At 40.5% G+C, this 13,239-nt stretch overlaps 1 protein-coding gene across 1 annotated transcript in view; it reads left to right on the plus strand.

The window, feature by feature from the left end:
* SLC9A9 (solute carrier family 9 member A9) overlaps positions 1-13,239 on the plus strand; it is a 625,461-nt gene that overhangs the window by 39,036 nt on the left and 573,186 nt on the right. The window contains exons 3-4 of the mRNA XM_062213558.1: positions 10,273-10,350; positions 11,788-11,864. Coding sequence (XP_062069542.1) covers positions 10,273-10,350; positions 11,788-11,864 — 155 coding nt within the window. The remainder of the gene's footprint in view (positions 1-10,272; positions 10,351-11,787; positions 11,865-13,239) is intronic.

Consider the following 13,239-nt stretch of genomic DNA (forward strand, 5'->3'; position numbering starts at 1 on the left):
TAGTAATATTCAGACCCTCAATTGCACTAGCTATGATTCAAAGGTTCAGTGGACCTTGTGGCCAGTGGCTACCATATTGAGCATCTTTGTAAAAGGTTCTCTGCTGGGCATGCATTGCCTGTAAGATTTTTTTTTTTTTCATTTGACCGTTAGAGTTATAGACAGTGAGAGAGAGAGAGAAAGCTCTTCCTTTTTCCGTTAGTTCACCCCCCAAATGGCCACTACGGCCGGTGCTGTGCAGATCCAAAGTCAGGAGCCAGGTGCTTCCTCCTGGTCTCTCATGCAGGTGCAGGGCCCAAGCACTTGGGCCATCCTCCACTGCCCTCCTGGGCCACAGCAGAGAGCTGGACTGGAAGAGGAGCAACCGAGACTAGCACCCGGCACCCATATGGGATGCCGGCGCCACAGGGGGATGATTAGCCAAGTGAGCCACGGCCCTGGCCCCAAGATTGATATCTTTTTTAAAAAAATTTTTTTTGAAAGACACAGAGAGAGAGATACAGAATGAAATCTTCTATCTGTTGGTTCACTCCTCAAATGCCTCAACAGCTTGGGCTGGACCAGGCCAAAGCCACACACTTGAAACTCAGTCCAGATCTCCCACTTGGGCAGCAGGAACTGAGTACTTGAGCCATTGTCTGCTGCTAGTCAGGATGCATGTCATCAGTAGGCATAGTGGAGCCAGGACTCAAACCAAGGCACTCCAGGATGGGGTGCAGGCATTTCAAGTGGCATCTGAACCACTGTGCCAAATACCTGTCGCTGAGGTTTATATCCTAAAAGACTAGTGGAAGTGCTGTAGCTGGAACATTTCCTACTCTTCCCATCCTCTCATTTGCCTCCCATATTATAATTAAGAAATTTGTCCCTGTCGTAAAAACAGCTTCACCTCCCAGGCCAGGATTTGAACACAAAGTCTGAGGAAAGTGACAATGGAATTCCCATCTGGAGGCTGGTACAAGCGCAGCTCCAGCCATTTCTGAGTTTGGAGTTCCTCCCAGAAGTCTGATCCCGCAGTTCCTCGCTGACAGCAAGTCTGAAAGGAACACAAATCTGTTTTGTATACACAAATAAATCCTTGCCTGACGCATGCCATTCTCAGCCTGCCAGTTTCATCTGGCTGCTCCAGAAAATATAATTCAATGGCACATTTGTTAACCTGCATGCAGGGAATGGGGCTTTCTGATTATTGAAATGTTCTGGGTGAGTGATTAGCCCAATTTTTGCAGAAAAACTGCCGAGGCAAGGGATTTGCTGTCTAGGAGGCTGCACCGCTGTGTCTGTCCCCCTGAAGATTGTAGCTGCATTGCTTCATCCCTCCAGCACTGACACACCTCCGTGCTAAAAACTTCCAAAATGCAATTGGCGTACTCTCAAAAAAGCCATGTAAAAATAGCTCCAAAATGGCATTTATGACCATCTTGGCAAAAAGAATGAACTTAGAAAGAAAATTGGCCAGCACTGTGGCTTAACAGGCTAATCCTCCACCTAGCAGCACGGGCACACGGGGTTTTAGTCCCGGTCGGGGCGCCTGATTCTATCCCGGTTGCCCCTCTTCCAGGCCAGCTCTCTGCTGTGGCCAGGGAGTGCAGTGGAGGATGGCCCAAGTCCTTGGGCCCTGCACCCACATGGGAGACCAGGAGAAGCACCTGGCTCCTGGCTTCGGATCAGCGTGATGCGCTGGCCGCAGCGGCCATTGGAGGGTGAACCAACGGCAAAAAGGAAGACCTTTCTCTCTCTCTCTTACTATCCACTCTTCCTGTCAAAAAAAAAAAAAGAAGAAGAAAAAAAAAAAGAAGAAAATTAAGATCGCCTTGCAAATTTCACAGTTATGTAAACTTCAGGAGTTCCTGACAATAGGACAGTTTAAAAAATTGTAAAACTTTGAAAATATTTATTCACATATTTTATTTTTCTTTAATAATAAATTCTTATCAACCAACGATGCAAAGGCTATACAAATATTTGCTCATTCAATCCTTATCATCGAAGCCACCTTCAGATTGAGTTCTATGTCATTGTGTTCATTGTAAAGATGAGAAAATCAAGGCATAAAGGGATTAAAACAGCTGTTCAAATCAAAGAGCACGTGTGGGATTTGAATCCAGGCAACTTGGCTCTGAGTGTCCATGCTTCTACAACACACTACTCCATAAAATTTACATACAGGAACCTCGATGATGCACTGAAATGATTTGTTTTTCTGTTAATTCACTACCTTGGTTTTCCTACATTAAAAGAGTTGAGGGGGTTAAAACCCACCATTACTGCTTCTCTCAAACCCATCACAAAATTTCCAGACCAAAGCCGGATATTTTCAGAACCCAAAATAAATTATAAAATGGGAAACTTGGTGGAATTAAACAGATTTTCTGAAAAATAAAGTAATATAACCTATTGGCTTTGTGTATGGCATGGGAAAAAGCATTGATTTTACTTTCTTCATTGATTATTTCATAGAATGAAACTTTTTTACTCAGATTTCCAAATGAGCCAATGTAACAAAGGCAATGACAGGTACTTAGTGGTGTCTGTATCATAATGTAAGTAGTGTAGTTTTTTTTAGAAGTGTATAATGTATGATAGTGAAATATTTTCTTTAATAATAAATAAATGACAAAGTGCTTCCTAGATGTCAGCGATATACCTAATGGGCAGCTACTGAATTTGGGTTTTCTTAATTGCTTAAGCAAGAACCCTGGAAGTGATCCCTTTCTTTTATGTTCTCCCCAACACCCAGTCCATCAGCTGCCCATTTCTTCTCCCCAAGACACCTGGGAACAGCTTTCTTCTTCCCAACTCCAGAGCACCATCCTCTCTCACCTGGGTTCCAGAGCAGTCACTCAAGTGATTCTCTGGAAGTGCAAATCAGATCCTCTCTCTCCCTGCTCCAGCCTCCACTGGTATCTTGTCCATTTGCAGTCAGCTCCATGCTCTGCCAGTCTCACTTCCATCTTTTGCAGCCCCATCTCCCCACATTCTCCCCCTTTTTGGACCCTAGGACCCATGGCCATTGACCTGGGAATTGTCACCCATCCAAAGTCAGCCAATCTATGAGCACAGCAGTACCTAAGGACCCTTAGACTTTAGAAGAAAAGAGAAGCTGAGGCCATCACATCCCACTTCTAATGGTTTTGATTGTGACAAACTACATCCAGAGAAAAAGTGGATCAAGAGATACTGCCACAGCTAGGCCACATGGGCCAAGCAGAGAGCTGAGAATGCAGCAGATGGCTCAGGGCTGAGGATGGGGCCACAGTTGACCCCTAAGTAGCCACTGGTACAAGGAGTTGTGACTCCAGTGGGTACCCAGCTAGGTTGTGGGAGAGAATCAGGATGCAACTTCTTCCACCTCTCTCTTGCCAAATATTAATTAGATTGGGAGAGTTCAAGGGCCAGTATGGGAAAGAAAAGACAGAAACCCAACGTGAAAAATGGAGCCACAAGAGGTTTTTCTTAATTTCCACTCAACGTAAGCAACATTTAGCTGTGATGTAAGAATAATCCATTTCATTTTAACATATTTGATGCTCAAGCTTTACTTTTTCTTTACAATTGAGGAAATGTTTATTTAGCAACAGGCTAGGCCCTGGGAGAGATGGAAGTGCTGCAGAATTGACAAAGGCATCATTCTGGTCCTTGATAAGCTTCCAGTGTAATGAGGAAAATGTAAACAGAAACCAGTACTCAAAGTTTGTTATGAAACACAAGATGCCACAGGTAGGGGCCAATGTACTGAAAAAGCACAGAAGAGAGAATGGTCAATTTGGACTTAAAGATCAAGCAGATTTCACAGGGAGCTAACTTTTGAGATACAGCTTCAGAAAGGAGTAAGACTTCAGGCAGAAAGGGAAGGTGGGGTGGTGTTGTGCCTAGCGGGCTAAGCCACCTCTTGGAGAGCCTGCATCCCTCTTGTGATGCCCCTATCCCATGTGGGAGTGCTGATTCAAGTCTGGCTGCTCCACCTCCAAGCCAGCTTCCTGATAATGTGCCTGATAAGACAAGTAAATCATAGCCCAAGCCCTTGGATCTCTGCTTTGCAGACCCAGATGGAGTTCCAGGCTCCTAACTTTGTCCTGGCTCAGTCCTCGTTGCGGCAGGCATTTAGAGTGGACCAATGGATGGAAGATTCTCTCTCTCTCTCCCCTCTCCTCCATTAACTTCTCCCTCTTACCTCCCCTCCCTCTTACCCTTCTTCTTTCACTCTGCCTTTCAAATAATTAAATAAATATTTTTTAAAAAGGAAAAAGGAAATGATAAATTATAGTGCCAGATGCATACATCTGAAAGATTCTGATGAGTACTACAAGAGTGAGAGGCCCTCATGGTGAGATATGAAGGCACTTAAAAAAAGTTTATGGAAAATGGAATACAACTTAAGAGTTTGCTTCAGTGAAAAGATTTTTTTGTAATATGTGGAAAATGTGTATTATGGAAAAACTGCATATATTTCAAAATTGTTTTTCACCCAAATAAACATACTTTAAATTCCAGTTTTCCGTGAACTTTTAATGAATGGCAGTGTTGGGAGGACGATTTGAAGGATGGAAAGATGGAGGGAAAGAAGAGGAGGGTCCAGGAAGGATTTGAGTTTAAATGAGCTTTCTTGTGTAGATTATCCAGCAAACAGCAGGTACTTGTGCTGGATCTAAGAATTTCTCATTTCATTGTCCTTCATATCAAGTCATACTTGTTCTTTCCTTTTTTTGCTAAGTTTATTTTAACATAAGTAAAAAAAAACCCAAATAAATTTTAGAAATTCCACTTTCATTTCCAAATGTGTTTTCTCAAGGAGCCTGGAAAAACAAACAAACAAAAAAAAACTTGAAATAGGATAAATTAGAGAAAATAAAGAACAAATTTCTCAACATTTGTTATTTGGGGACGATGTTATTCTTTTTCTTCCACATTTCTTTTTAAAAATTTTATTTTAATTGTTAGTTTTTAACAGATTCATTGTGATCTTTCCATACAGTTCTAAGAACACAATGATATTCCCTGCCTCCCTCCCTCCCCCACTCTCCCTCCTCCCTTCCTTCCTCCTCCCCCCCCTTTTTTTTTTTAGTTTTTGAGATGACATGTTTTAAATTTACATTACAGTAAAAAGGCTTATAGTTTACTGAATAAGAAGTTTAGCAAATAAAAAGCAAAAAGACTCTAATGGGAAGATAGGCAATGGCTATAAACAATAATTGAATGGAAAAATGACAGTTTCACCCATATATAGTACATTTAAAAATAATCACAGATCATTAAAACTACAGTAGTATAACATTCTTTTTTTTTTTTTTAAAGATGTATTTTATTCATTTGAAAGACAGAGTTACAGAGAGAGGTGGATCCAGAGAAAGAGGGGTCTTCCATCCACTGGTTCACTCCCCAAATGACTGCAATGGCCAGAGCTGAGCTGAGCTGATCTGAAGCCAGGAGCCAGGAGCTTCCTCCGGGTCTCCCACGTGGGCGCAGGGGTCCAAGGACTTGGGCCATCTTCCACTACTTTTCCAGGCCATAGCAGAGAGCTGGATTGGAGGTAGAGCAGCTGGGATTCTAACCAGCGCCCATATGGGATGCCGGCGTTGCAGGCCACAGCTTTAACCCACTGTGTCACAGCGCCGGCCCGAGTATAACATTCTTAATCATTGATTTGACAAAAGTATAAAACAAAGTTTTGCAAAACTATATTTTGCAGCAATACTGGTACTCATAGACATTTCTTTTTTCTTTGTTTGTTTTTTAAATTTTAGTTTCCAGATAAAAGGGAGAACATCCAGTATGTGTCTTTCTGGGTCTAGCTTATTTCAATCAACATGATGTTCTCCAGTTGCATCCATTTTACTACAAATAGTAGAATTTCATTCTTTTTTGTAGCCGAATACTGTGTATATATACCACATTTTTAATTCAATCATCTGATGATGGGCTTCTTTGTTGATTTCAAATTATGGCCATTGTGAATAGTGTTCCTATAAACATGGTGCAGGTATCTATTTGATGCTTTGTGTTCAAGTCTTTTGGGTATATGCCCAGTAGTGGGATTGCTGGATCAAATGGCAAGTCTATTTCTAGACTTTTAAAGAAATCTCCATACTGTTTTCCACAATGGCTGCACTAATTTACATTCCCACCAACTGTGTATAATTGTTCCCCTTTCTCCACATCCTCGCCAGCTACTCTCTGTGATTTCGATTTTAACCATTCTGTCATGGATGAGATGATATCTCATTGTGGTTTGATTTGCATTTTCCTGATGGGAAATATATCATATGTTTGTTGGCCATTTATATATCATACATTTTTTGGCCATTTGTGTTTCTTCTTTCGAGAACTATCTATTGAGGTCCTTTTCCCATTTCTCAACTGGATTTTTTAAAGATTTATTTATTTATTTGAAAGGCAGAGTTAGGAGGAGAGAATGAGAGAGACAGATCTTCCATCTGTTGGTTCACTCCCCAAATAGCTTCAGTAATCTGGGATGGTTCAGGCCAAAGTCAGGAGCCAATAGCTTTTTTCATGTCTCCCACGTGGGTTCAGGGGCCCAAGCACTTGGGCCATCCTCCACTGCTTTCCCAAGGACATTAGCAGGGAGCTGGATCCAAAGTGGAGCAACCAGGACAGGAACAGACACCCATGTGGGATGCCAGCATCGCTGGTAGTGGCTTTACCTGCTGTACCGCATTGTTGGCCCCATTGGTTGTTTTTCTGTTGTTGAGTTTTTTAAGTTGCTGATATATTTGGGACATTAATCCTTTGTCAGGTGGTTTGCAAATATTTTTTTCCCATTATGCTGGGTGTCTCTTCACTCTGTTGATTGTTTCATTTGCTGTGTAAAATCTTCTGAGTTTGATATAGTCCCATTTGTTTAGTTTTGCTTTTGTTGTCTGTGCTTTGAGGATTTTGTCCAAGAAGTTTTCCCCTATACCAATGTTTCCCCTATGTTTTCTTTCTTTTTTTTTTTTACAGGCAGAGTGGACAGTGAGAGAGAGAGACAGAGAGAAAGGTCTTCCTTTGCCGTTGGTTCACCCTCCAATGGCCGCCGTGGCTGGCGTGCTGCGGCCAGCACACCGCGCTGATCTGATGGCAGGAGCCAGGTGCTTCTCCTGGTCTCCCATGGGGTGCAGGGCCCAAACACTTAGGCCATCCTCCACAGCACTCCCTGGCCACAGTAGAGAGCTGGCCTGGAAGAGGGGCAACCGGGACAGAATCCAGTGCCCCAACCGGGACTAGAACCCGGTGTGCCGGCGCCACAAGGTGGTCCCCTATGTTTTCTTCCAGCAACTTCATAATCTCAGGTCTTTGATCCATCTTGAGTTGATTTTTGTATTTGGTACACATATACATTCAGTTTTGCCAGCACCATTTGTTGAAGAGATTACTCTTGCTCTACTGTGTGGTCTGAACACTTGGGTCAAAAATCAGTAGGCTGTATGTATGTAGGTTAATTTCTGGGCTCTCTATTCTGATCCATGGATCTATATATCATTTTTATGGTACTCCATGTTGTTTTAATTACTATAACTTTGTAGCATGCTTTAAAGTCAGTTACTGTGAAACCTCCAGCTTTATTTTTCTTGTTCAGGATCACTTCAGCTATTCTGGGTCTTTTGTGATTTCATTTAGATTTATTTAAGTCTCATTTAGGATTAGTTTTTCTAATTCTTTTTTTTAATCTTTTATTTAATGAATATAAATTTCCAAAGCACAGCTTATGAATTACAATGGCTTCCCCCCCCCCCCCGTAACTTCCCTCCCACCCCCAACCCTCCCCTTTCCCGCTCACTCTCCCCTTCCATTCACATCAAGATTCATTTTCAATTCTCTTTATATACAGAAAATTAGTTTAGTATATATAAAGATTTCAACAGTTTGCCCTCACATAGCAACACAAAGTGAAAAAATACTGTTGGAGTACTAGTTATAGCATTAAATAACAGTGTATAGCACATTAATGACAGAGATCCTACATGATATTTTTTTAAAAAATTGATTAATTTTCTATGTAATTTCCAATTTAACAAGTTTTTTTTTTCATTTTCAATTATCTTTATATACAGAAGATCGATTCAGTATATACTATGTAAAGATTTCATCAGTTTGCACCCACACGTAAACACAAAGTGTAAAAATACTGTTTCAGTACTAGCTTTATCATTACTTCACATTGGACAACCCATTAAGGACAGCTCCCACTTGGGACGTAAGTACACAGTGACTCTTGATGTTGATTTAACAATTTAACACTCTTGTTTATGGCGTCAGTAATCTCCCTAGGCTCTAGTCATGAGTTGCCGAGGCTATGGAAGACTTTAGGGTTTGCCGACTTTGATCTTATTCCGACAGGGTCATAGTCAAAGTGGAAGTTCTCTCCTCCCTTCAGAGAAAGGTGCCTCCTACCTTGATGGCCCCATTCTTTCCACTGGGGTCACACTCGCTGAGATCCTTCATTTAGGTCTTCTTTTTTTTTCTTTCCCAGAGTGTCTTGGCTTTCCATGCCTAAAACACTCTCATAGGCTCCTCAGCCAGTTTTTCTAATTCTTTAATGAATATCTTTGGTATTTAGATAGAGATTTCACTGAATCTGTAGATTGCTTTAGGTAGTATAGAAATTTTAATGATATTGATTCTTCTGATCCATGAGCAAGGAATATCTTTCCATTTTTTTCTGTTCTTGATGATTTCTTCATCAATGTTTGATAATTTGCACTGTAGAGGTCTTTCACTTCTTTGGTTTATTCCTGAATATTTGATTTTTTTTTTTGTGGCTGTTGTGAATGAGATTTCTTTCTTTATTTCTCTCTCTCTCTCTTTTTTTTAGAGATTTATTTATTTGAAAAGCAGAGTTACACAGAGAGAGGAGAGGCAGAGAGAGAGAGAGAGAGAGAGAGAGAGAGAGAGGTCTTCCATCCTATGGTTCACTCCCCAATTGGCCGCAATGGCCAGCGCTGTGCTGATCAGAATCCAGGAGCCAGGAGCTTCTTCCGGGTCTCCCACGTGGGTGCAGGGGCTCAAGGACTTGGGCTATCTTCTACTGCTTTCCCAGGCCAGAGCAGAGAGCTGGATAGAAAGTGGAGCAGCTGGGCCTCGAACCAGCACCCATATGGGATGCCAGCGCTTCAGGCCAGGACGTTAACCTGCTGCGCCACAGTGCCAGCCCCTCTTTATTTCTCTTTCACCATTAGCATACAAAAAAAAAAAAAAAGCTTCTGCAACTTTACTGAATTGGTTTATCAATTCTAACAGGTTTTTTTGGTGGAGTACTAGGCTTTCCCATGTACAACATCATGTCCTCTGCAAACATGGATAATTTGACTTCCTCTTTTTCAGTTTTGATGCTGTTTATTTCCTTCTCCGCCATAATCACTCATGCTAAAACTTCTAATACTACTTGAATAAGAGTGGTGAAGTAGACGTCCTTGTCTTGTTCCAGATCTGAGGGGAAATGCTTTCAGTTTTTCCCCATTCAGTATAGTATTGGCTGTTGGTTTGTGAAATATAGCCTTTAGAATTTTGAGGAATGTTCCTTCTATACCTGATTTTTGAGGGTTTTTTTTAATCATGAAGGTATGCTGAATATTATCAAATGCTTTCTCTGCATCTATTGAGATGACCATGTGGTTTTTGTTCTTTATTCTACTGATGTGATTTATGACATCTATTGATTTGCAAATGTTGAACCACCCTTGTATTTCTGGGATAGATCCCACTTGATCATGATGTATGATCTTTTTGATGTGGTTTTGGATTTAATTTGCTGGTATTTCATTGAGAATCTTTTCATCTGTGTTTATTAAGGATATAGATCCCTAGTTTTCTTTTTGTGTCTGCTTTTTCTACAATGGGGAAAACTTTAAATAAATCCTTGTCAGAAGCCAAAGCAATTGAGCACTACCAATTCCTTTCATCAGAAAGAATAAAATAAAAAGCCATTAAAATATGAGGAATGAATAACTAATAAAAATAAAAGGAAATGTTTGCTTTCCCAGAGAGTTTTTATTGAGTTTTTTCATTGTTGTTAGCTCTATTTCATGGAGTTTCTTGGTGCTGTTATTGTTGTTAGCTATATAAAAAGTATAGAGGGTTTTTGTTTAAAAGATGACTTTATAGATACTTTGCAATTATGAGTTTGTAAGTTTGGGTATTCTGTTTTCATCTCTGCTAATTAAATAGTATATTAATACACCCCATATGAACTTAGAGCAGCTGTTAACTATTTTATCAAATACATATTTAATGAGACAAATATATTTCTAACTGTACTATTGTCTTTTCTGGCAGATGACATTTGATCCAGAAATATTCTTCAATGTTTTGCTGCCACCAATTATATTTCATGCTGGGTATAGTCTGAAGAAGGTAAATATATGATGATGATTTTCTTCTATTATTACTAAGAAGAGATTTTACTATCACTAATAGAGAAAAAAAACTAATTATTTTAGGGGCTTGCCTATTTGATAAGAATATCACTGCCTGAGATTATGTTATAAAGATAAAAAGCCAACAGCTAAGAATTCTTCTATGCCCATTCTGTCCAACACCTGGACTGTTAGCCACATGCAGCTGCTGAGCCCTGGAAATGTGACTAGTCTGAACTGAGATGCACTCTCAGTGTAAAATACACTCTGGGTTTTGAATTCTTTGTATTGAAAACGAGAATGTAAAACATCTCAATAATGCTTTATATTGATTTAATATTGAAATGATAGTATTTTAGATCCATTGGGTTAAACAAAACATCAAAATCAGTTTCACCTTTTGTGTTTTAAGGTGGCTATTAGAAAATTGTAGAATGACATACATGGCTTTCATCACGTTTCTACTGGAGGGTTTATTCTAAAAGATTGTAACCAGAAGTTCACTGATTAATTCACGTTGGGTTTGTCCATCAGGATGCAAACTCAGGAAAGCTGCTCATACTCAGGGAGAGAATGTCCAGGGCAGTCTCTATGTCCTTGCCTGACAGAACTTGGGCAAATCCTCAGCACACCTTTTGCAGTTTAGTAACTCACATTATAGCCTAAGCACTGACATCCCCTATGCTTGTGGGATTTTGAGATGCAGAGTGGAAGCTGCTGCTCCTCTGCTGGGGGTGTCCTCCCCTTGGCCTCTCATCTCCAGCAGCAGGCAGCCTGCTCCTTACAGACCTGACTGGCTTGTGTTCTTCAGGCTCCCTCTTGCTGTCAGTTCTGGCTACTCAGGTCCCACGTGAATCCTGGACATTGTGCTAAGTAATCATTCGAAAAGATTTAGGAGGCTGGATTTATTCCTCATCTCCAGTCACAATACTAGGCATTACTTTGTGTCTGATTCATTAAACCAAAGTAAAGTGTTGTAGGTTTTTAAAGCTTGGTTTCATCACATTCAGAAGACACATATAAGTCAAGGAAGTCAGAGATCCAATAAAATTCAAAGGCAGCTGGAATCTCAGAAGAGTATTTTAAAGGGGGCGATGTTGACAACAGAATGGAATTGTCCCAGAGTCCTGCACAGATGTTGCCCCAGTCCATTCCCTCCCTCTCGGATCCAGTTAATGCTGGCAGTGGTTTCTCTCACCCTCACCCTGTCTTCCAGATGGGCATTTCCCACTGTTTCCTTCCTTTTACCCTGCCTTTTACAGCATAAATGAGTTAAATATTTTTGGCAAAATAAGACCAGAAGTGAGGCTCCAAAAACAAAATTTATCTAAACACTGAGAGAAGGGAGGTCTTCTGAAATGCATACATTTATTTTATTACCTGTTACACTAAGAAAAAATGCTTATGTACTCTATGAAATATTTTTCCTCTCCAGAGACACTTTTTTCAAAACCTAGGATCTATTTTAACATACGCCTTCTTGGGAACTGCCATCTCATGCATCGTCATAGGGTAAGTGACATTCAGAGCTCAAATTCCAAGGGGTCATGAAATTGGGGTCTCTGGGGTGGATCTCACACTTCCTGTACTCACACTAACTGGGCGTGTTGTCTGTTTTTTCAATAATTCACATCTACACATTTTTCTGACTGAATTCCAAGGCTTCTATATTTTCTGCCAAACATAAGGCTTTAAATCAAAGCAAACTGATATTGGACTACGGGGTTTGCTCTGTGAGCTGTAGACTTCTGAACTTAGCTTGACTTGAGTTAATGAAGCGCATTGCATTGTTGGTTTGTTTTAGTTTGAATAAAGCAGATACACTCCTTGCATTCTTTTTCCATTTTCTTTGCAGGACCTTATTTGAGTTTGACAGGAATGCAATAGTAACTGTACATCGAGGGTTATCTCTCTAAAGGGAAATTTGCGGGAAGGCAGTCTGAAACAGATGTCTCGAAATATCAGCAGAGTTGTTTAATGCTGGGATAAATTTTCAGTCAATACACTAGGGAATACAGCAGCCTCCCCCCACCCCCTTATATTTTATTGGTTTTGCTCTGAGCCCTAAATCAAACTATATAGACTCTGGCTTGTAGCTCATCATAAAGCAAAATGTGGTCCAACATGATGAAGCCAATCCAATTGACTTATAAATCAGTGCAATACATTAAACACCACTGCACAGAAAGTGTCCAACTGCTGTCAGAATGATGATGTAGATGTCTTAGACTGGCTGATGTGGCCAACTCTACCCCTGATGATTACTGCATACAGCTGTTGCAGTCCTAATGCAAGAAACTGATACTGAAAACACACACTATGCACACCTCTGGCCCTTCTCTTATGAAGTGTTTAGTGTGAATCCATGGAAGGCTGTGGAGGTGTCAGGTTGTGTCTTTACTGGAATCTGAAAGCAGCAGGAGTTTGTATTCAAAGCTCTGCCTAATGGTTTTTGAGCTGAGCCTAGAACACATTGGGCGATGTTATATGAAAATTCCCAGTGTAGTCAAGGCAATGGAAAAGCCAACATTTTTAGCACGTGATGGTGAAGATTTGCAGGAATACAGATTGGAGCACCTCAGCAAGTCTAAATACCCACGTGGAATTTAACTGGTTTGTGTTCTGACAGAACAGTGTACTTGATGTTTCTCAAAGCATGTTCTGGGAGCTTTTTCTGTTCTATAAGTATACCATCACTTAATATTTGAACTTTGAAACTGGCAGGAGTCTTTGAGATGTATGATTGTAAGATTACAACTAAGAATTTATCATGGAAATTAATTTGCATGGAAATGTAGTCTTGAGAAACATTTGGAGTCATGCCCTTTGTTTGAACTGCATATAATCTAACAACAAAATCTTACAGGATAACTTCTGAATGTGGATC

Source organism: Lepus europaeus, chromosome 2 (assembly GCF_033115175.1).
Source record: "Lepus europaeus isolate LE1 chromosome 2, mLepTim1.pri, whole genome shotgun sequence".
NCBI lineage: Eukaryota > Metazoa > Chordata > Mammalia > Lagomorpha > Leporidae > Lepus > Lepus europaeus.